The sequence below is a fragment of the Lepisosteus oculatus genome, chromosome 15, assembly GCF_040954835.1.
Source record: "Lepisosteus oculatus isolate fLepOcu1 chromosome 15, fLepOcu1.hap2, whole genome shotgun sequence".
NCBI lineage: Eukaryota > Metazoa > Chordata > Actinopteri > Semionotiformes > Lepisosteidae > Lepisosteus > Lepisosteus oculatus.
Window position 1 is genome coordinate 23,369,635 of NC_090710.1, and position 23,956 is coordinate 23,393,590.

General features: G+C 38.5%; 1 protein-coding gene across 1 annotated transcript; it reads right to left on the reverse strand.

The window, feature by feature from the left end:
* Positions 1-11,405: 11,405 nt before the first annotated feature.
* Positions 11,406-22,502, reverse strand: mpc2b (mitochondrial pyruvate carrier 2b). The gene is made up of 5 exons (XM_015364456.2): positions 22,116-22,502; positions 15,653-15,693; positions 14,729-14,813; positions 13,051-13,162; positions 11,406-11,919 (listed from the first exon to the last, which is right to left on the reverse strand). Exons 1-5 carry the CDS (start codon positions 22,213-22,215, stop codon positions 11,865-11,867), a joined length of 393 nt encoding a protein of 130 aa, XP_015219942.1. The 5' UTR covers positions 22,216-22,502; the 3' UTR covers positions 11,406-11,864.
* Positions 22,503-23,956: the final 1,454 nt, after the last annotated feature.

A 23,956-nucleotide genomic window follows, 5' to 3' on the forward strand; every position in this document is an offset into this window, starting at 1 on the left:
TGTATTCATGTCTAGGTTTCATACCCCATAAGATATTTGTTTGACCATACAGTACAATTTTCCTACTGAAACATCTTCTCCAGTACAAGATCATTTTAAAAAATGATCTTATATTTTCATTCACTGTCAGATGTTAAATAGTTTTCTAGTTTATTTTCATAACATCATCAAATAGTGGTGTAATTACTTGGATCTTCAACTTTTAGACAGAAAGCTGTCACCAATTTTCCTATTTCGATAGTTCAATCAAATTCTAACTAATATGACGAGATGATATATTAACATGGATAGCATAATTAATCATCCATAATAATAATCCAGACATCCATCCTTTTTCTAAGCATCTCATCCAACATAGGATCACAGGGGAGCTGGTGGATATCCTGGCAAGCAACAGGCACAAGGGACACCAGGCCAGCGCAGGGCACACACAGACACAACACAGACACAAACACAGACACTGTCACACCTGGGCCCATTATCCCCGACGCCAACTAACCTACCAGCATGTCTTTGGACTGTGGGAAGAAACCAAATTACCCAGAGGAAACCCACATTAACACGGTGAGAACGTATAAACTCCACGCATATACTGGAACACCTGGAATCAGGACCCCTGCAATGCTGTGACATCTAAAATACACATCTCTATTGTAATTCCTATAAAGCAAAATGGCATATACCAACAGTGAGCTTTGTGAATATCCCTCAACAGATTAAATACAAAATACTTAACAAACATTTTCCATCTTACAAGTGCAATTTGGATTCCACAGACATTCTGAATGTGCTTATATGTCACCACTAGTATTACTTTTCACACACAGTGGAGAGCAAAGAGGTCTAGCACAATAGTCTGATAATGCATCTTGAGAAAATAAACATCATTGTAATGCAGTGCACAAACACAGTTGGTCATATTATGTGTATATGCTTAGTCACTCCTCAGAAACACATGTTCGCCAAATGCTGTTCGTCTCTGAGCCCCCTTTAGCACGAGGCAGAGGAAATTGCAGCAGATTTTGCAGCTTGCCATGGTTACCTGCTCTGAGATCACGCATGTCTTTCCACCTGCATGGAGCACTGCCGTGCATTACAATGGCTCAGCTCTGTCCTGCCACCCATTGCTGACAAAACATTATTTATTGCAGCCAGTCAAGGAATTTCAACTCCGGGAGCAATTTTAATTTGCAACAGCCTGTTTCAAATGAGTCTCAACAGCTTATAAATCATTTTTTGGTCCTGATCTTTAAGCTTTGGAAAGTACAGCCTGTATTACCATAGGGAATTGAATGTGGCTTTTCGTGGATAGAGCTGCTATCTGAATGCCTGTTTGCACATGCTTTGAAGTGTATGCTGAGACTGAGGAAAGACCATTTACATGCTCCTTAGCTTACAGCTTTTGTTAAAAAAACATTATCTGGCAGCACAGTGGCACAGTATTTAGCATTGCTGCCTCATAGGACTGAGGCACTGAATACATTTTCTGAGCTGCTGTTTGTTTGGAGTTAGTACAGTATGTTCTTGCATTCACAAGGGTTTCTTCTGGGTACAGTACCGTCCTCCCACAGTCCAAAGACATTCTGCTAGGTTAAATGTTCTCTGTAAAATTAGCTCTGGAGTGAGTGTGTGCTCGTGTCTATATGCATCCTGCGATGGACTGGCATCCTGTCCAGGGTGTATTCCACCTTGAAGCCTGTTGTTGCCAAGATAGGTTCAAATCCCTCTTGTAGCCCTGCTGGGCATAAGTGGATTAGAAAATGGATGGATTTTTATCATCTGTTTACCCTTGTTCTGTAACCATTTCTGAACTTTTTCGGTTATCTGTGCTACTATATGAATTCTTTCAAGCTGCTCTTCATTAAGCACAGTATCTCCAGTTGAAGTGGTCTAAGGACAGATCTAATGTACACTAAAAGTGGCTGAATGACTAAATGTATATCGCTTGAAAGCTGGAGGTGTTACAAACGAGTCAGTCTCTGAGAACAACACAGGGAACTACAAAAAGGCAATAAATATGAATGCATGTGACAAGCAGTATGTTCATATGCACTGCACCAGCTCATAATAACCTTATCATGCAAGGTTCAGCCTAAGACATTATTCCCTATATCAGTGGACAACCATTAGAAGACTCATCTTTGTCTTTCAAAAGCAGCATTACCATATTAAGCAGCTGCCAGTCTCCATCAGTAAGCACAATGTGGCCAATTATGGGTCAACCATTAAAATACAATTTTAATTGGTACTTGCCAAAACCTAATGTTTGTTTCTCCACTACAATTACATTTCAAATAACAGTTTTATTTTAAACACTTAAATTAACTCAAATATTTTAATTAAATTTAAAATACATTTTGCCACTGTACCATTGTACTGCGGTGTCTAGTTATGTGCAGTAGAAACCGCAGTGTCTCAAAGCCATTTTATTGCACAGTTAAGTCTGATACCAGTACTGCCCCGACGATTCAGTCAGTCACAGAAGGCTCTTTTGTGTAGTGAGGTAAGTGTCTCTGTCATGTTTCTATCAAATCATTTACACTGGGCTCTTTAGCACCTCTTCAAGAGCTCCCAACTCCAGCCTCACACTGTCCCAACCACTCAGCCTCCAGGCTGTGGGATTCATTTCACACAACAGAGGAGACAAGCAGAGTTCCTCATACATTTTAATTTAATCAACTGAATTAAAATGCTCATGACAGCATCAAAAAGAAAGGTCTGTGCTTACAAAGACATTTCTATTTCTTGAAGTTAATTAGTAATTTAGAATTCAATCATGGGAAAGTTCATTTTATATGATCTGCCTGGACACGATTTGTCCGAATAGAAGCATAAAAGAATTCCCAAGGAGTATTAGTAAAAAGAAATACACAACATCGGATGTCGAAAGAACCATTGATCACAATGTAAAGCCTGACTTGGATGAAGCTGTTAGAAAGGAAGGAAGGAATAGCGTGGCAAATGGTTTCTTCTTCCAATGATGTAAGTCCAAGGAGATACTGTACTGTACCCACACTGACATCTTGTTAACGCCAGCCTCCAGGATCTACAATTACGGTGTAATCTAGAGGATTCTTCTTTCTCCTGTTATCTATACTTTTGCTTGGCAATGCGTGCCAGTGGAATTCTCCACTAGGCTGGGCTGCCAAAACTCACTCTTTATTCGCTGCCGGATACCAGAGGTCAAACAAAGCCTTCATGCAAACCCTTAGCAGCCATTATTGTCTGGAGCCCTGTCTGAAACAGGAATCTATCAACCTTAGTTCAGGAAATATGCTGGAACTTTGAATGGAATAATATACTTTATGCTTCTCAAACCCCTAATTACCAGATGATTCATTTGACCTTTCGTACACGGAACTTAGTTAACTCCTCGTAGACAATTTCAGAAGAAGCTTACTCTCAGTCCCTTGTGCATACTCTATAATGTGGAGATGTCCAGAGTGGTTAGTTTAAGAATACAAATGGGTATGTTTGAGCCTCAGATAAGATCACTTTATTGGCCATATACAATTTCTCACATTAAGATTTTGCCTTTTCACATATCCCAACTTGCTCTCCATGAGACACACAGACAGGGAGAGAAGCTTGGGGTCAGAGCACAGGGTCAGCCATTTATATGGCACCCCTGGAGCAGTTGGGGTTAAGGGCCTTGCTCAGGGGCCCAACAGAGTAGGATTCCTCTGCCGGCCGCGGGATACAAGCCGGCAACCTTCCAGCCACAGGCGCAGATCCTTAACCACAGAGCCACCACACTGCCCTGAAGGTTATGGCTACTCTGCCTGCTGTTCTGAACAAGAATATTCCCTGACTCCTCTGATTATGTTTATCAGGAGATGATCCAACTATGGCAGAAACGGATATTGTTTGGCAGTTTCACTGGAGACAAGATGGTTATCCTTTATTAGTACATATCACATGGGAAAGGAGAGGGTATTTGGTCACTCTGAGTTCACTCATAAACTCTCCTCACTCTTTTCAACCGAATCAGTTTCTTGCTGTCCTCAGGGTAGGTTTAATGTGTGGTTAGAGTCATGGGTTGCAATATTACTTTGTTTAAATTTCTTACTTCATTAATAAATCATTTGATTACCCTCAAAGGGCAGAACTTGGGTACTTGCATGTTGTAAATGTAATACTACAGGCATTCATCCCTGCGTCTGTTAATGTGATTACACGAATGCCAAACCCACTATTTTGCCTCTGGATCTAACATTAAAAAATAATACAAAATCAAATATTCAGCTGGGTAAAAAGCACCGCATCTGACAGAAAACAGCACAGTTATTACAAATGTGTTGTTAGGAAACGTTCTGCAACCCGGCACTTTTGAATCTATTTCTGTATCCCCTTTCTCCAGTTCATTAATCAAGCAGCCCTTTGCAAACGTGAGCTCCCACAGGCGCAAGCTGCACCAGCTTGTCGTACCGTCGTACCTGCGGTGCAAGACGGATCATACATCACGAAGCACTGCGGAAAGGCAGGGAGTGTGTGCGTATTTCAATGTGTGTGATTGACCGGGTGGCGGTCTGTGCACGTTTCAGATATGTGCGTACATAAGCAAACTAAAAAGATTTGAGGGAAAAATATACTCAACTCGGTCTTTTCCTGTGTTTTTTTTTTTGCAGGGCAACAGGACTTTGAAACATATAATGTCACGAATTAAGCAACTGTGAAATTACTGCAGTATAGCCTTGACGGTGCAACTTGTGATGAGTCATTCCCGTTGCCTAGGCAACCGCCACTGGAGGTTCTGCTGTTAAATTACTCCAGTCAGGCTCTGCTCCCCAACAGCCTGAGCAATGAAAATAACACCTGCAAGGGAGATGTTTGGCCACCTATTTTTAATACTTTCGGTAGCCTTCTCTTTGATTTGTTTTTCTTTACTTCAGTTGTACGGATTTTCGAAACTAGTTCTTAAATGTATATGGGTACACTGGGTGTTATTTAAAAAAAAAAACAGTGCAGTGGAATGGAAGTAACCTTCTAAATGAGTACTGTTTATTTCTCCAAGGAGTTTATCATCCGCAATGGGCTAAGACAAAATACAGCCAAGGGTATACATAAGCGTACTTTTTCGTATATAAGGAAACGAGATATTGAATTCCAGATCTGGGCGATTACTGGGAAATATTTTCACTCTTGTCTGTAAATGTGCCCTTTCTTTACCTGGGCAGGGCAGTTCTCTGAGATTTTCAGCACTATCTGCTACATGGTATTTTGTACGGAGGGACTGAGTACCACACCCAGTGCTCACCATAGTACACTATCAGGTGACAATATCCATAGGCCGAAATTTAGATCGCCCAAGTGCAGTGTAGGGAGTGCATTTAAGTTGCCTCTTGAATTAGTATAGCATAAAATCAACATTTTTATACATGTTCTAATAAGATCTTTTGAGAATTTATTTTTTAGGCACTGCTAAAATTTTATATGTCTGGAACCTGACCTCAACATTAATTTAACGATCTTCTCCCACATCTCGCATATAAAATAATACCGTACAGCTTCATTACTCTACATTCACTACATTACATTGTACATACTGTAATAATATGTAATATAAATGACAAATAATGTTGTCAAATTACATTTAGAGAAGACAATACTTATCAATTTTCTTGCAAGTGTAAAATCAGTATTGTGGCCGCAGTTCGCAGCGTAGTATTATTTGAATTTGACACAACACATGCCTTTCTTAGTACGCAGCTATATCGCCCTGCAGCTCTCGGCTAGCTACCCACTTAAGCTAAGCACGGTTGAGCCCGGTCAGTACCTGGATGAGAGACCTCCTGGGAAGCTATGGTTTCTGCTGGAAGTGGTGTTAGTGGGACCAGGTTACTTTGTCATATACATCACTATTGAGATGCGTGCGAACTGAATTTTCCAGTTCATTCCAAGGTTGTAAAAATTATGGTAATGTGGTTGTCCTCCACTAGATGGCATCGCATCTCCAACTAACAGACTAAACGTATGCACTTACCAGCAATATTTCTGTGTGACATTTATGTCAATATAACACAATTATCTGTTTCCTTATGTAAGATAAAATAAGGTTTTGCTGTGTACATAATACTCAACTCGTCATATTGTGGAACATTACACATTAGGCCATAAAGATTACCTAGTGAGCAGTCACTTCGATTTGGGGATTTAGTCACTATGGGAATCTGCCACAGGATGCCAGATTGGACACTTGAGAAGTCAGAAAGGATCGTAGGCGTGATCTATGCTCAAATGTCTGCATGATAGTTTGGAAGAGTAGTTTGCCAACACACACTATTACAAGACTATTTGTGTAACATAAGTATTAACCAAGCAGTCAACACTACGTCGTCCATGCTTACATCAACTAATTGCTGTTGTAAATTCAGAACCATGCAAATTATTATTTTGTTTCTAAAAAATGAATCGTTGCCTTTAACACAAAGCGCTCTGTTCTATTCAAAGAAATTGGTTTTCATTTTTGTAATATATTGCATTTTGCGTACTGTTTCAAAGCACCCATGATCGTTGCCAATGTGCTAAATGTCCCTTTTCCTCTAGAAAGCATTGAAACCTACTCAGCAAAAGAGTTCAAATGAAAACTTTAATTATGAAAAACAGCAGATACCACTAAATAAACTTAGCAAGAAAAAAACTCATTTTGTAACAGTTTCATAATTATGATTATCATGAAATAATAATTATGATTCTAATAAAATAAAAAAAAGTATAATTGCAATTTTAAATGGAGTGACAACTGTGCAGGAAACAAAACAGAACTGTGGATAAAATCAAACAAATCAGATGAGGTCCCCGAGGTTAAAAATACAAAAGCTCTTGAACTGTTCATGCAAGTGTAGTGAAATGATACATTACGTATACTCTCATTATATAATTTATCCAATAAAATATTTTATTTCTGACCATGTCAGTGGGATTGTTAGCGAGAGGAAATCTTGGACAGCACTGCAAGAATAAAGTCACTGGAAAAATGAAAAAGTGGGAATAAGGTTCCATGTCTTTCTGGAATTTAATTTGATGTATGACAAAATCATTTACCATAATCCCATGTTTAGTACTGTATTTTCCAAACTCAGATTTTTTCATGGATCCACTGTTCCATCTAGTGGAACCTATCAGTAGCAACATGCTGTCTACAGAAAATACAGCAGATGCTCTAAAGATATCACTCCTTGATCCTGTAATGTCAAATGTTCTTCTGATTCCTTCCAATGGGCTCTTATTACTCAACTGAATCAGTTGTAGGCTTAATTATCTGGGTTATAAAGTCATTGAGATGTTGGATCTTATAAAACCTGAATCTCCGGGATGTCGTGTCAGGAGCACTGCTCTTCCAAAAAGTTGCAATAATTTGTAACAAAAATAGAATACTGCTCGTGTTTTATCTGGGTATATTTCTGTAACTCCTTAATATAATATATATAATATATTACTTTATAATATAAAGTTTTAGGCATCCAAAACTAACAGATGACTTCCTATTAAAGTTCTTCATAAACATACTCAAGGATTTCCAAACCATATGGAATCCTCAGTCAGAGATCTGAATTCAGGTTCTTGGAGGGCGGGTGTGTCCACGGGTTTTGCAATCCAGCTAGTCTTGTAATGACCTGAATCAGTTCATTAATGGCCGAATTAGACCAGTTTAACAGCTTTTTCTAGTTCCTTAGGTGCTTTATAGAGGACATCGGCAGACATGCCGGCATCCAGTAGTAGAATTGGGAACGCCTGAATGCTCCCTAAATGTTCTTTTGTAAATTTACCTTGTAATTCCTTGTCTAATCTGATACTACATCAAAAAGAAAGTCTGTAATGGACCCTGCAAATTTTGTAATGTAAGGCAAACTGGGAGTTTACCTCCTCCTACACAGGACACTAATCCATCACAATGGGGGACCAGCAAAGCTGGAACCCTTTTATATAACTGGGTGGCTTGTTTGGAGAATTTGTTAAGGTGTTAAGGGAACAACAGATGAACTCCAAAGGGGCAACTTCACAACCTTTCAGGAAGAACTCCAGAGCCCTAACTACTACTCTTTGCAAAGAGAAATACAACATCAAGGTTCTGACTTAAAAGGAAAGCACGCCCCCATATTTCATGAAGCAGCTTTAAAAATGCTATCATACATTTTCATTGCAATAGATCTACTGTACAGCAATAATAATATAATACAGTGTTTTGCACAAGTAAATCTGAAGTCGGCTCAAACTGATAACTTTTAAGGCTAAGAATCCTACAGATAAGATAAGGTACAGTAAATTTTATGAATCATTAATTCATTATTACATAATACATTGTTATGCATACAACATATGTATTCAGACCTCTGATCTCAATATTTAATGGGAGCATCTTTGTCAGCAATTATAACCGCAGGTCCTTTTGGGCCGATCTCTACCAACTTTGGGCATGTTTATACGTTAATCACATCCAGAAAGGATGCATTCAAGATTTTCTCCCTCGTTTAAGACTTTCTGCTTTCCTGTCCCACAATGTAAGATCTACAATGGATTTTTAAAGCATAAAGATATCGTTTAAATGAACTAAATAGCAATTGATCGAATGTTCAACATTAAGTGTGAATTAAATCTTACAATAGCAAAGCTAAAATATTTTCTTCAAGATAGGATTTGTTTTAGATTTTTAGGTTAGCAGCACTTTTTTTTTCCTCTTTCTCAACTGGATTGAACTGTCCTGTGCTACTGTCATTATTGCATTACTGTTAGAAGTTAGACTGAGGTAATAACCAGCGACTCATTTATATTTAATTGTTGTCGTTTCCTCCCCCATTTTCTGCACAGCTTTCTACAGCTTTTTATTTTTCCAGTTTCAAAAAAGAGAAACCCTGATTAAAGCATAGTTTCAAAAGCACACGGATATTTTTGAAGTGTATGCTTATATGATAATGTAAAGTACCAACAGGCCCTTCCTATGCTGTCCCATTTTGTGAAATTACAAAATGATACTCATTTTTTTAACTTCATATTTTATTCAAAACCTCAGTGCTCAAACTGAAGACTTCCCAGGATAGGATAAATGACAGTTAAGGTCAGCAAAAACAAAAGGGAAGAAAACCTCAAGTACTTTCATTGTGTAAGCATTCAGTGACTTTAAGATACGGTCGAAAAGGTAGCAATTAACAGTCACAAGTCTTATTGGGTAAGTCTTTACCATTGCACACTGGTTTCTTGGGATCGGGAATCTGGGATCGCTTACAGACAGGAGTTTTTTAAGTCCTTCCAGAGATTCTCAACAGGATTCAAGTCAGGACGTTGACTCTCCCACTCAATTGCATTCAGTTTCTTATTCTTAAGCCACTCTTGAGACACCTTTTGCTTCTATTCGCCAATACTCGCTGTCGAGGTTCATGTAGGCCTGCATTTGTTAAAGATATAACGGCTATGAAAGTGACATAAGGTAAGTAAAAGGTATTGTGTATTGTATATTGTTGGTAATGTCCAACTATCCCAGGTTTAAAGGCATTCAAGGAAACCCTACAGAATAAATAGGCTTTTTTTGTAGACCTTTTTGCTTTCATAGTGCAGCTTTGATAAATATGTTTAGAAAACATAATGGCCACGTTCATGACATTTTCTGGTGTTCATGATAAAGTCAACAAACCAAAGATTCCAAAATCAAGAGGATTTACAGTGCCAAAACTAAGTGTTGTATTAGAATCTTGAAAATGTATGTTGCTCCTTACAAATTCTGCTTGGTATTGTCCTGTGTGATTTTTTAATTGGCTTCAGTATCTTTTTCCAATGCAGTCTAATGGTGTGTACCAGTATTCCAGTTTACAGCAATACATTCTAGGAATACATTTTAGGCATAATATTCTGAAAAGTTATATACAGTATATAATTCCAAATTTAATTTTGCCCACTCATAGTAACTTACCTCATTCAACATGATTTTCTGATGCAGAATGGCACTCTGGAAATCATTACACATGGTCTTCACCTAGTTTAACAAAATCTTTGTGGTCCTCAGTTCTTACAAAGCATCTCGTTTGTGAATAACACAAACAGAAACAGTCCCTTTTCTTTCTTTCCTGAAGTCAGAATAATGAACGAAAACCAGTCCCTGTTTCGTTCCTTCACACTTTCTCAGATTGGTATGACAATGAAGAGATCCACAATCATAGTTATTAGTCTGCTCTTGTAAGTATAGTCTAGGCATTAATAACATGCTGGTCTGGGTTGTACCCTAAAACATAATCAATTAGCCATCGATACTAATTTCTTCGACTGAAGATTGACATTAAGGTGGTAGATGTGCCCCTCACTTTTTAATATCCTATTATAAGTCTTAAAGAAGCCTATAGTACCTGCTTTAAAATTCTTATTTGTGCTACCAGCAGTTGCAGATGGATTCTAAAATACTAGTGCACATTCACACATGCAATGTCATATAAAATAGAGATCACAAAAACTCAAAGGATTTTGTGGAGCTGTCCTGCCGATTCTGGGCCAGGCTGCATTCTACAGTTTTCATGTGATCCCCATATTCATGTCATTTTTCCTCTGGGTGTTCTTACTTCCTCCCATCTTCCAAAAACATACAGGCAAGGATTATGGGTCTCTTTAAAACTGTCCACCCCAATTGTTGGGGTGGGCAGGTGGCACAGTGCTGGGGCCCTGTGTTCAATTCCTGGGGTGCCATCTGCCTGGAGTTTTTTAGGTTCCCTCCCTGTTTACAGGGGTTTCATCCAGCTGCTCTGGGTTCGTGTGTGCTCTGCGATGTACTGATGGCCTGTCCAGGGTAGGCCCTGTGGGATAGGCTCCTGGCCACCATGACCCCAAATTGGATTAGCGGTTATTGAAAGGGATGTGTAATGATCTGTTTGTGCCCTGTGATGAAATGGCATCTCATCCAGGCTGTAGTCCTGCTTTGCTCCCAAGGCATCCAGTATAGGCTCACAGTTCCCATAACTGAACAGAAATAGGCAGGGACAGCATATCAATCCATTTGCAATCCGTTTTGCAAAACACTAATTCTGTTAATTACACAGGACTTACCTTCTTCTTGGTTGGGTCCTACCAATTCATGTCTACATCTGCCGACTCAATGTTCAGCTATTGGCATTTAAAAAAAAAAACTCTACCACCCTTATCCACCTGGGATTCTTAGTCAAGAATAAGATGGCAGAAAAAGCCCACACAAAAACAAGTCAGGTTTAACTCAGATATTTCAACTGCCTATTTAAAAGCATGCTTAAAATAAAGGTACAGTAAACTACACTGTAGTCTTAAAATCAAGAAAAGCGAAGTTGATTGTAGGATATCAGGAGCAGTGTGGAACGTTTCTTTTTACGGAAATAAAAGTTTCCTAGGTAAACCAGATAAGTAATCAAAAATAGATTTCCTTAAAACTAAACTGATAAAAAATGAAGACAGAAACTACTTTAAAATTTATTAGGAGACATTCCTTATACAGTGTTCAAGCCAAAACCAGACATTAAATTCATAAAAAACAAGGTGGAATCTTTAAAAAAAAAAAAAGATCTAGAGACTACTCCAACAAATGTTTAACACAATGGACATTTTAATTTAAATTAGGAACACATAATACACGTGCATTGGATGAAAAACTAAAAGGTTCTGTGAGTTTGTGCGTCAGTGATTGTACCATTAACAAGCGTTTTAAAAATCTAAGTGGCACTGGCAATTTCTTCAACCCTGATAAGTAACACGATCTCCATTCCAGGACAAATTTATAAAAATCTTTTTCAGCTCCTTTTCTCTTTACAAGAAAGGCACAGGACGATTATAACTTAGATGCTAAACCGATTAATTCAGTACATATTTAACCCAGCACTGGGCTCCCTTTAACCCCATGGGGCTGGTTTGAGTCCGCCTCAAGACTGCAGTGCTGCTTGCTCACTCTCCTTAGCTTTCAGCTCCTGTTTGTATCTGTGGAGAAACAGGCAGAAAGAGGACTTAGGACCAATCAGTGTTGAAGATCTTTCGTTTGATGCGAAAAACCAATGGCAATATTGTTAAGTGCTCTATACACTTACACTGTGCTTTATACTGTCTTATTCTATGGAAATCTACAGCTTTCACTGGCAGAGTGCTTTCATTTATAATGACAGTCATAATATCTTTTTCAGTTAAAAGCATTGCTCAGTAGGATAAAGCAATTCAGAACAGTACTTCACTGAATCAGTATTTGTTCCAGACACATTTTCAGTTTAATAAATGTGAAAGTGTGAACTTCTAAGAACTATAAGGCAATAACTGACATGTCAGTTAACAAAAGAAGCAGAGAGAACTGCTACAGAAAATGGTTAAATGGTTTGAAAAAGCTCCCAATATCAAAGTACAATTTGTAATGCATATTTGCAAAACTTGGGTAATTGATTGATAAGGATATCAAGCATGATTTGCTAGCATTTGTTATTGCGACTTCAAATATCAAATATAATGAGTCTCACTCATTAAGTTGTAGAGGACCTTGATAACTTCAAGATGTTGAATAAATGTTACCTACCATGTAGTATGGTAATCTCTTGGTAATGCGTGATCATACAATACAATGATCTAGGTTGTCCTGTATATTGTTAAATTATCCTATATATTAATTTGTAAGTCGCAGGTTAATGTAAACTTTATTGTTTAAGGCAATGTCTAGCCATATTCAATAAAAATACTAATACACAAAATCTCATCACAACTTTCATTTATGCCGGTCTCTCTCTCCCTCTATCCTGTTGAATTAATGCGTCACGGCTTTTCCCTCATGGTTCAGAAAAATTACTAATATTTTGACAGATATCATTGAACTGTCATTCTACAGTTTAGACATACATTTGAGCAACATTTGTACTTTATGGATGAGGTGAGATTTGTGCCTCTGTCCTTAAAAATTCTAAACCTCTACTGAAGAGCTTAGTAGAATAAAGCTCTTGGTTGAAGGACAATCCACCAGTATAGTTTAAAAAAAGTGTCAGCTGAGTAGCAGGATTCCTTGGCACACAATAGCTGACTAACTGGGTGTCTGGGTACAATGCTGGCACATTGCCTGGGCAGAATGACACTTACTTCCAGATTCGGAAAAGCTGTGAGCTACCAGCACAGCCCACAAAAAAGTTAACTGCAAAAAGGTTCCAGTTTTTCGGAATAATGACCAGGGAATATCTGGACCAAATCAAACCTGAAAAGAGATGAAACAGTTAAGATATCCTTTAACATACTCATTTCCAAATACCCGCAGGGAATAATATCACTATAACTTTATTGAAAGTCCATACTCCAATGTTATATTGGTAATAATTTCTCATATTAAATTATAAAGCTATTTTGTACATTTCCAGTATTTATTCTTTCATTTTAGGGCCAAAAGTTTCAGTAGACTTAAAAGAACAGTCTAACAGCAAGTATCCCAAAATCCATTAACCATATATACACTTTTAAACTTTATTTGCACCTGTTAGGAGGGAAGAATGGATTTGCTGGTATTATGCAGTTAGTCAGCATTGCTTTGCTGACCATTGAAAACACAAAAACAAAAGGTTTAATCACATAGAATGTACAAAACCATCCATTTTCTCAGCACTTTGTCTTATACAAGGTCACGGTATGAGCAATGGGAACAAGGCAGGACACACCCCAGAGAGGATGCCAGTCCATTGAAGAAACTCTCACAAACGCACTCAAGGGCCAATTCTTCCAGAATTGAATTAACCTACCAGCATGTCTCTGGAGGAAACAGGAACACCCCGGGAAAACTCACATGAGCATAGGGAGAATATACAAACTCCACACAGATGGCACCCCAAGAACTGAACCCAGGGTCCCAGAGCTGCAAGACAGCAATGCTATGCACTGCGTCGATGTGCTGGCCAAACAAACGAACAATTTAAAGGTATCAAGGACCTTTGCTGGGAGAATTTAATTGTGAAGAGTTAATACAATGCAGAAACTTTAACACTAATAAAACAACCGTACATGGTTCAGTTAAGAACAACTAAACCCCTAATCTGAAATGCAAAGTATGCATTTCCGAAATCCATTTTGATTTGAGTGACAGTGAAGTACACCCACAAAACACATAGGAATCTTTTGGTTGAGCTCATTGCTGTTCCTGCACTAAACTCAGAAAGCTGGATGCAGCAAATGAATACAATAAGCCATTGCAGAAATAGAGTATTTAAGGGCATACTGTACCTCTGCAATTTACACCACATCACAAGCTAGGTTTGAAAAACAGTTATAAAAACTAAACCTATCAGATTTAAAGATTGCAATCTGAGATTGCAAAAAAACTGCAGGAGAAAATAGTCTCTCCTGCAGTTCTGTTGATTTCGTAACAGCACGAACCTACTTTTTGTTTTGGTTGGCTACATAAACAAGTTTAAATCTTCAGGCCTATCACTGCTTGCATGCAAATACATCCAAGAGTTAGTTGCCAGAACATGATTCCAGAATATTGGATGACACAGGCAGCCAAAATAGCAGTGTCCTCAGGAATCCTACATATGAAACTCTTTCCAAACCAGTTTCACTCAATTTCAGAAGACCAGAAAAGAACACTCTGCTGATAAATGCAAGCCCTGAATAAAATGCTGAACTTTGTGAGAGAGCAACAGAAAATAATGTAACATATTCTAGTTCAGTCCTATTTGCATTAAATCTACATTTGACCGATGTGGTTTGTGATTTCATTTTCCCCTCCCAGTAGGTGCGAAGAAAAAGATTGTGTTCTTCTTCCTGTTATTACCTGTGGCAGTCAGTACACCGGACTGAGAGATGCTGAGCTTCTCTGCAGGTCGGGTCATGTCTGCCAGCCCTGCGAATACCAAACCCTAATGACGAGCAAAAAAAAATGTTCCCATTAGACTTCAAATTACAAATGCTACCAACTGATCTGTTATATACTGTCATATTGTCTCCTTATCCAGGACACAAATTAGACCAACAGTCACGTTCCTCCATATTTTCCATCTACATTAACTATAGAAATATTGTAGTTATTATTAATAATTGTATTTAAGATCACAAAAAGGTAATAATTTAATGTCTATTTCTGCAAGCAGCAAAGAGGTAATCATTAACGTTCTTGTGCTTTGCTCCTTGCAATTTCCTATAAAATCTTAGTAAGTCGCTGGCTACATTTTATGAGATGTATTCAATTTTAACCTTCACTCATAAAATGAGATTGAGTTTAAATAACTTCTTAACCCACCCCGTTTCGAACAGTATTCTACTTTCAAATACAACACAATACAACACAGAAAGTATGCCGCCATTATATACAGAAAGGCACAAAAAAAAAAAATCAGTGAAGACTTTTTACTAGCGGATTGTTATCAAACACACACACGTTTTTACAGTCAATGTAGGATTTAAGACATAGTTCTTGCAAAATAAACTCTCCAGTCATATATGCATGTTGTATAAAATATGAAGTTCACGGTACAATAGAAAACATCTACACCTGTGTTGCTCAAAAACTTTAGCCTGCAACTTACATCTTTATGAGAATTACCAAGTACAGTGCTCCACTGACATGTCTCTCTGAAAAGAGGCTGCAGACATGGAATATTGTAGAAAACATTAAGGAGTATGGCGTGCGTTTGGCACTCCTCAGAGACTCTAGATTGAAATAAACACCATACAAACAAACTTATTTCAAGTTACTTACCCATTTAAACACCGGTGCCCAGAAGAAAACCGTTTTCGGTCCTATAGATCACAGAAAAAAAAAGACTTACATTCTGCACGGCAACTTAAATCATATAAAATCTACATTGTAAAACTTCAGGTGTTTACATTTCACAATACAATACACCTCTCTCAAAGCTGGGACAACAGACATTCTTTCTAGCATTTTCAAAGTTTTTCCTTTATCTAATCTCATCACTTGAGGTAATCACAATGGTCAAAAATCCAGTTGGCTGAGAATTTGGACTAATTTTTAACGAAGACATTACATCACCCTTTTTAAAGACAGGATTAAAATATCACTAATCAGGGATAGGATATAGCAGAGTGGCCTATTTCTATTTACAGTATGCCTTATTTGTGGTATCCTACAGGCTACAATACCTGTCATTTGCACTCTACTGGAACATGGAAAATTGTTTCCATTCATTCAGTATGCGTTTTAAGGAATATTTCAATTGTGAGAATTTTTACAAGAAGCTGTTTCCTCTTTTCCATATATATATATATGTGCAGTGGCAGGGTATTATTCAGTGTTCTTAGGTCTGTAAAACACTGGACTGTACAGATTTCTAAATGTCTGTACAGAACAGCAGAAAACTGTTTTTGTAAAGTGTGCCGATGTTTTATCGCATGGTTATTACTTTGGCACAAAGTATGGTAAAGTAAGGAAACGTGCACTGTTGCTGCTTGGTTGTCTCTATAGACATTATGCTTGCAAGGCCAGCTACTACCTGATCATCTTATTTATAACATTTCAACTTACTCACTCACCTAATGTGGAACTGTGTACACTGTAATGCATAGAAACAACTACAAAAACAAAACCTTTACAATGTTTTTCGCAATTGGCATTTGTGGTGTCATTGCGGAAAGTTCTCCTTTTGAGAGTCCTACTGTAATTGAGAAGTTACCTCTTACACATTTGTATCTCCCATTTTCTGGTTAATGTATACTACCTAACACAATGATCCAGATAGTAAACAGATTACATTTAAGACTAAGGTTCAAGAGGTTAATTCTATATTAACATGTAAACCTATCCACAAAGAAGTGCTAGTATAATACCAAATACTCTGTTTAAGAGGATAAGTGCTGCCTAATTCACTGTTAAGGAGAAGGATGAACTACAGAAATATCCAACTACATCTAATGCCATGTCACAAATCAATGACAGATAGTCTTCATAAACAAATCACTGACAGGATCTAAAACAACAACACCTAATACTCAATAATAATTGCTTACACTTATATAGCGCTTTTCTGGACACTCCACTCAAAGTGTTTTACAGGTAATGGGGACTCCCCTCCACCACCACCAATGTGCAGCATCCACCTGGATGATGCGACAGCAGCCATAGTGCGCCAGAACACTCACCACACACCAGCCATCAGTGGGGCAGAGTAATGTAGCCAATTCATAGAGGGGGATTATTAGGAGGCCATGATTGGTAAGGGCCAATGGGAAATTTGGCCAGGACGCCGGGGTTACACCCCTACTCTTTTCGAGAAACACCCTTGGATTTTTAATGACCACAGAGACTCAGGACCTCGGTTTTACGTCTCATCCGAAGGACGGCGCCTGTTTACAGTATAGTGTCCCCGTCACTATACAGGGGCATTAGGACCCACATGGACCGCAGGGTGAGCGCCCCCTGCTGTTCCCACTAACACCTCTTCCGGCTGCAACCTTAGTTTTTCCCAGGAGGTCTCCCATCCAGGTACTGACCAGGCTCACACCCGCTTAGCTTCAGTGGATTCCCAGTTGTGAGTTGCACAAATGCAGCTCAAGCATTTGTGGTGTCATCTAGCCTATCTTGCTTGAGTACATCATGTTCACATCAAACAAATGGAAAACAACAAGAACAGCTTTGAAGACACCCACCTGTAAATGAAACAGTTATGTTCTAGAACCGTTTAAACGTTTTCTGCAAATGTTGACATTGCAGAGCTTCTCAGTTGCATTGCCCTTGATCTCCTTAGACCTACTGAAAGAACATCCTATTTGCAAAAATAAATAGCACTTAAAAAAAATAAAACAATACTTCAAAATTAAACCGTTAGACAAGAAGGGGCAATTATTAATTGATACTCATTTAGTATTCATCTGTTACTATATATTCATTCAACTGACAATGGCCAATTGTATGCATTTCACATCTGTGCACACAGATATGATCCCCGCAGCTGCACGCAGGGGGATCAGGACGTGTAGGCAGATTCCTCTAACCCACTGGTCTTTGTAACACAGAGGCAACACAGACCAGTAACAGAGGCTAGGACTAAATGAGTAATGATTGATGTGCCCCCTCACCAACTTCTTGCCTGCAAGCACCCATCATCGAAACAAATTCTACAGTATGCATGGCAACACAGCGGACCACGTGCCATCATTTGGGAAATCCTCAGAGGTCACAGTCAGCATGTGACACGACCCAGGTTCGAACCCGCGACCACAGAGCTCAACGGGCACTGGTGGAGCCACTTGGAAGGCCCCTATACATTCGATATGGAATGGCTATAGCCACTACAACAGGTGCAGCTCTGCCCCAACACTGCATACACTGGCTAGGCTTCAGGGATGAAGTCACCTTCTGAAACCAGCTCAGCACCACTGAGCCCCTTTACACAGGCACTTGAAACAAGAACCTCAAGTTTAAACCTAAAAATCTGAATGAAATAAGAACGCCGCTTCTGAGAAACATAAGAACTTGTTTAAAATTAAGAAAGGGTTAATATTTTCTTGCTTTAAGCCCGACAGTACCGCATTCTATGTAGTAAAATGTTATTCTGTTTCATGTCTCATTAGAATAAACCGAGACCTTAAAGAATTCTTGGGCCACTTTCATCTTGGCTGTCTTACTACAGTACCTCTTTCACCAAGTGGTATATATGCACGGGTTGTCTGTGCATATACCCTGTGATAGGCTATCATGAAAAAGTTGCTTTATGTGCATTAAATACTGAATAATAGACTAACAAAATAATTTTAGTTTAATGTATTAGTTAAGTAACGTATTTGTTTGAAAAGAAGTCCATTCATTATCTTAAAAATAGAGTAAAAGATTTATAATTGCCAAAATGCTAAAAAAAGACTGAAGGCCATTCAAAATAAATGAGGCTCGTTTATGACTGAAAAAAACTGTTTAAAGACATTAATTACATAGTGTATATAAATTACTGAGGAAATGCTGTTTTTATTTCCATGTAATACTGAAAGTTTTCTTTGTTAAACATTTGCGTTAGACAACACAAAAAAAGTTATGCTTTTATTACGCTCAAGTACACATTTCGAGGTCAAGGAAGTGATTCTGACTTCCCCGGGGAGCACGGGACCCACTGCTATGAGCTCTCCACCAATCAGAACGAGGGGAGTTGCCTCGGCACTGCCCACTTAGTCACATGCGCCCTCAATCAACTCGGCTCCAGGGAGACAAAATATTAACAATGCCTACGCAGTAGCTTAAGTCAATGAGGACGTTTTGTAACCCACTCTGTAGCGATAACCCCAGGTAATTGATTTTGGGCACTAGATGTAGGTGAGAGGTCATGTGAATTTGTCTGCAATTCTTTCACAGATATTCACTTTTTTTAAAAAAGTATCAATTTAACGTTAACTCTTACGTTTAAGATAATAATAATAATAATAATAATAATAATAATAATAATAATAAACTTTATTTTATATAGCACCTTTAAAGGTGGCTTCTCGAAGCGCTTTACAGGATGACAATAACAATAAATAAGAAGATTTCACAAGATAGGACACAATTGTAATTACAACAATAACAATAGAGGAGATCGTGGAAGGTGGTATTAAGAAGAGCAGAGGGGTAAAGAATGGAACCAGTTAAGTAAAGGTTTTGAGTCTGGATTTGAAGGAGTTTAGAGAAGGTGACTCTCTAATATCCTTGGGCAAAGAGTTCCAGAGCTTGGGGGCATAACAGGAGAAGGCCCTGTTGCCCATGCAATGTAGACGGGCTTGGGGGACAGTAAGGAGGATGCTAAATTAATTTTAAACATGGAGGAAGCTGGATTCTGATTTACAAATGACAATTTCACATATGGTCAAATTTATTTTTAGCTATCCTGCACTATGGTTAAGAGACATTTTCCCCAACAGGGCTGCAGACAGTTCTTGGAAAGTAGAAAACTAAACAAAACTTTTCATGCCTGGTTTAGAAGTGTGTATAATCAACACTTTCACAGTCGGTTTTAAAACAATAGCACTTTCGGTCAATCTGTGGATGAGTGGGTCTATTTTAACATATTAGAATTACAATACAGACATAATTTAGAGTTACGCACTTCAGATTTTCTTCCATTAAGCTATAATACTATTTAAAATAATTATGTTTTTTTATGTACTTCATGTTTGTTTTACATTTAGATTGGCAGTTGAAAATTTCTTATCTAACACAGAGTAGCAGAATATCATAACCATTTTCAATCTAAAATGTTAAAAGAGCATTCTTAACTGTGGGTGCCTCAGATTTTTTAAAACAACTTGATTCAAGGAACAGATGGTCAGTCTACAATGATAGGGATATCAAAAAGCACAGAATTAGTATAGATCTTGTATTAATATGAAAATGCAGGTTAACCAAGATGATCAATATTATTGAGGTATGTCAGAGATCAGTTTTAATAATGCTGCACAAACAACAAAATAAAATAGAACAGACAATACCTAAAGTGATTTTTCCCCATCCGTTTTACTGAAGTAATATGTTAATTCTATCAAGTCAATAAGATTGTTAGTAACTCTATACCCATGCAGCATGTTTCTAGGAGAGATACTGCCCCTTGCCCCACTGAAAACAAACAATACAAATGGCATCTAAGCAGAAAGGACAAAACACCTCTCAAATAGGCAGCTTCTTAATTCCTCTGTTACAGTCCTATACACTATACATACTGCTGAGGTCTGCGACATCTCAGACACATTCAGCAGTTTCAATATACTGTATGTAGGTTATGAGCATCTGCCATGCTCACTAAAACAAATATATTTTCTACTATTATAAGTGTAACTTTATTAGTACAGCTGAGGTTAGGCTACAAAAAAAAAAGTATGACTACCATTTAGCAGTCATAATTCCTGGTGAAACTACCCATGAGCAGCAGATATGAAGTGTTGTAGTAAATAATCCATTACAATTAAGTAACTGTTCCCCACCACACAGCCATACATCTAAAAATATATGGTTTGTACACAAAACATGCATCACAATGGCTGCAAATACAGTAATCGCTATAGAGAACTGGGTTGTTTCCAGTGTTTTGTCTTTTTTTAAGTAGAAATGTTACAAAATGTCTAAGCCTTTTGCACTGCTGACATAATAGTGCTTATTCCACAAATCTAGAACTCTAAAGCAATTTTTGCATTTAAACATTTTCACATAGGTTTACTGAAACACAATTCTAATAATGCATAGGGATAGACACCTTCACAAATACGTCATGAAATGGGTTGTAGCACAGTGGGCCCATTCATAGAATGCAGTATAAATTTATCTTTTGAACAAGATCAAGTTATAAAATTATGTTTTAGATTTTACACTATATAGCTGATAGCTTCAAGGTATTAATATCTTGAATGCATTTACAAATTTAATGTTTTCCATAGGTTTGAAATCGTTTTAAGGTTACTTTTTTAAAAGCTTTCAATAAACTGTCGATTATAGCTTTCTTATTGAACCCAGCCGTGGTCAAACAAAGTTTAATCGAAGCAAATGTTAATGAAAAGCAGTTCACCTGCCTCATAAAACAAATTAATTAAAAAAAATGTTTCAGAAAACAAACTCCTTTTTTTTCCGGTTACATTAACCTAATTTTAGAGTCCAGCAATATATCGCGGTCACAAATTCCGCCAGAATAATAACGTCGTAGAGACTTAATTGTTCAACGATAAAACAACCACACGTACTTTGAATATCGATAGTGTTGCGATTTGCAGTTATCATTAATGCACATACTGTACAGGTATAAAGCTGATTAAACTACAAACACTGTTTCAAAGCAACAACAATTAATGTAGATTAGTACGACACAGTTATTCCCTCAAGTGGATGCCTGAAATACCTGAAACAGTGACTTGTATTACTGGTATAAAATAAAAGAAGACCTTCAAAGACGTCCTATAACAATGCAATCTCATGCAGAGCTGTAAGAAACACAACAGGTTATTCTTGTTTTACACAGCTTTCTTTTCTTTAGCTCATGTAAAACCTTTAGCCTGAGCGTTGAGCTATTTACATGCAAAGTGTACAGTAACTAGCCTAACCCAATACTTGAGCAGACACCTCAATTCAGTCTTACGCTGTGGTTGGTAGATGCACCGATCCACATCAGTGTTACCCACTTCCCCACATCCATCCGTGATGCTTGTAAAACCAAAACAACGTTGTTAACAACGGCGTTGAGATCAGAAATCATTACCTGCAGGGTGGTTGTACACAGGTCTTAGTTTAGCTGGCAAAATAAGCTCGATTTTGTCCAGCATCCTGAAGTAGGAAGCACGCAGTCCCATAGCAGCCATTTCTGATATTCAGTTACAAACGGAAAATGAAACGACCTGTGCAGAAAACACTGAACTGGACGGCAATGTCACCAGCAGAACAGTAACCCTTTTAACAGAATAAACGATATGCTCAGCGGCGGAACAACGCGGTCTATGGCTTATTTTCCCCGGCTGTTGTTGTCCTACTTTCGACCTTCCCACTCGACAAGCCCTCCGTTTCGTCCTTTGCGCTTCCTCTTACTGGCAGGAGGCAGTGCAATTGCACCACAAAAGGCGAAAGGGTTTTAAGGAGTACAATGCAGAAAGCGCTGAGCGCGGTGCAAGCAAACTTAAATGTGCCGGTCCTCCTGGGTCTGATTGGTGGACTTCGGCCAAACCCCCTCAGGTGATTGGTGCGAAGGACAGCACCGCCCACAAACGATGACAGCTGAAAAAAATCTCAAACTCCAGACTTTCCCCACTTCACAAGTGTGGCCACTATGTACACAATTTACACTCAAATAGTACTTGTAATTTTATTAACAGACCTTTTGAATTTCGTGTGAACCAAATGCGAATTTCCTTTTCACAAACATACCTTAAAAGTAGCACAAAAAAAAGAAACTTGGTCATTTAATTGAATGTTTCTAACCTCCCGGTCCACGGGCAATGCTGACCGGTCTTGACCGTGACGTTGGAGAGACTGAGAAAGACAGATATAAAGAGTGAATACACTATTTTTTCCGTCCATGGTTTTATTTTTAGCCCCAAATGAAGTGGACCTTAAGGAGCTAGTCCTTGGTTCAAAACAGGTTGAGAAATGCGGCTTCAGACAGAACACCACTGGTTTCAGTGAAATGTGTGTCTTCGCCGGCGCAGGTAGTTTTGGGATATGGGGAGTTGCGGTACAGGGTCGTCATGGTTTAAGCTCTCCGAAAATACAACTATTGATTAAAACAGTAGAAATTATGAGATTCGCCTTCGTGTACTAACAATCATGCTTGTTCAACAATTTCACAGTGATGCCAAAACAACAATGTAAACAATGACGCGTATAAAGATTTACATTAGTATCCAAGACTAAGATTTTGTCCTGCAGCCTGTTGAATGAAAACCATATAGTGGACTGCCAGCTCTATTAATTTATTTATACCTCCAGTAGAACTGAAAGCTGTTCTGATTCCGACATGTGTGGATATTCGGGAATTTCATTTGTTATTTGGGGGAAGAATGATTCTCTATCACCCAGGTATGTCTTGCAGTGCAGCGATAAGAGAATATCCGTCTCTATTTCTTCTCTGCTAGCAGTGAGAGCACAGTTAGCGCTTTCTGTGCTGACAGCTTTGCCTGTATTGCCCTTTTTTATGGCCGAGCTGTGGTCACCGAGCTTGTACTGCATCAAGGTCTGCTTCTTCTTTTTGAATCTCGCCGTGATCACACAGATAGTATTGCTTTTTTCGCACCATTGTTAAAAAAATATACAGTTTTGCGAATCCATCTCTTTAAACGTACTGGTTTAAAAAATGGCAAATCTCGACCGAAGGAATAACGAATTGAGTAGACGGGGGCTCGTAGGCGCTCCGGAACTCGCCATATCCCACAACTACCCGCGCCGGCGAGGACGGCGGAAGTTGCCGAATCGAACTCCCTGCCTCGGCGCTGTTTTCTGCTCGCGGAAAGCTTCGAGCTTTCGTCGGGCCACGCGAGCGAGTGACTCCGCCGGCGCAGACCTTTAACTCGCCCACCCCCTGACGTCACTTAAAAATAAGAAAACCCCCCT

Coding starts and splice junctions, on each gene's coding strand:
- mpc2b (XM_015364456.2), bottom strand. CDS start 22,215: ATGGCTGCTATGGGACTGCGTGCTTCCTACTTCAGGATGCTGGACAAA. Junction 13,163..14,728: donor CGGTGTACTGACTGCCACAG/GTAATAACAGGA, acceptor ATCTCTTTTCAG/GTTTGATTTGGTCCAGATAT. Junction 11,920..13,050: donor CAGCTTTTCCGAATCTGGAA/GTAAGTGTCATT, acceptor GTTTCTCCACAG/ATACAAACAGGAGCTGAAAG.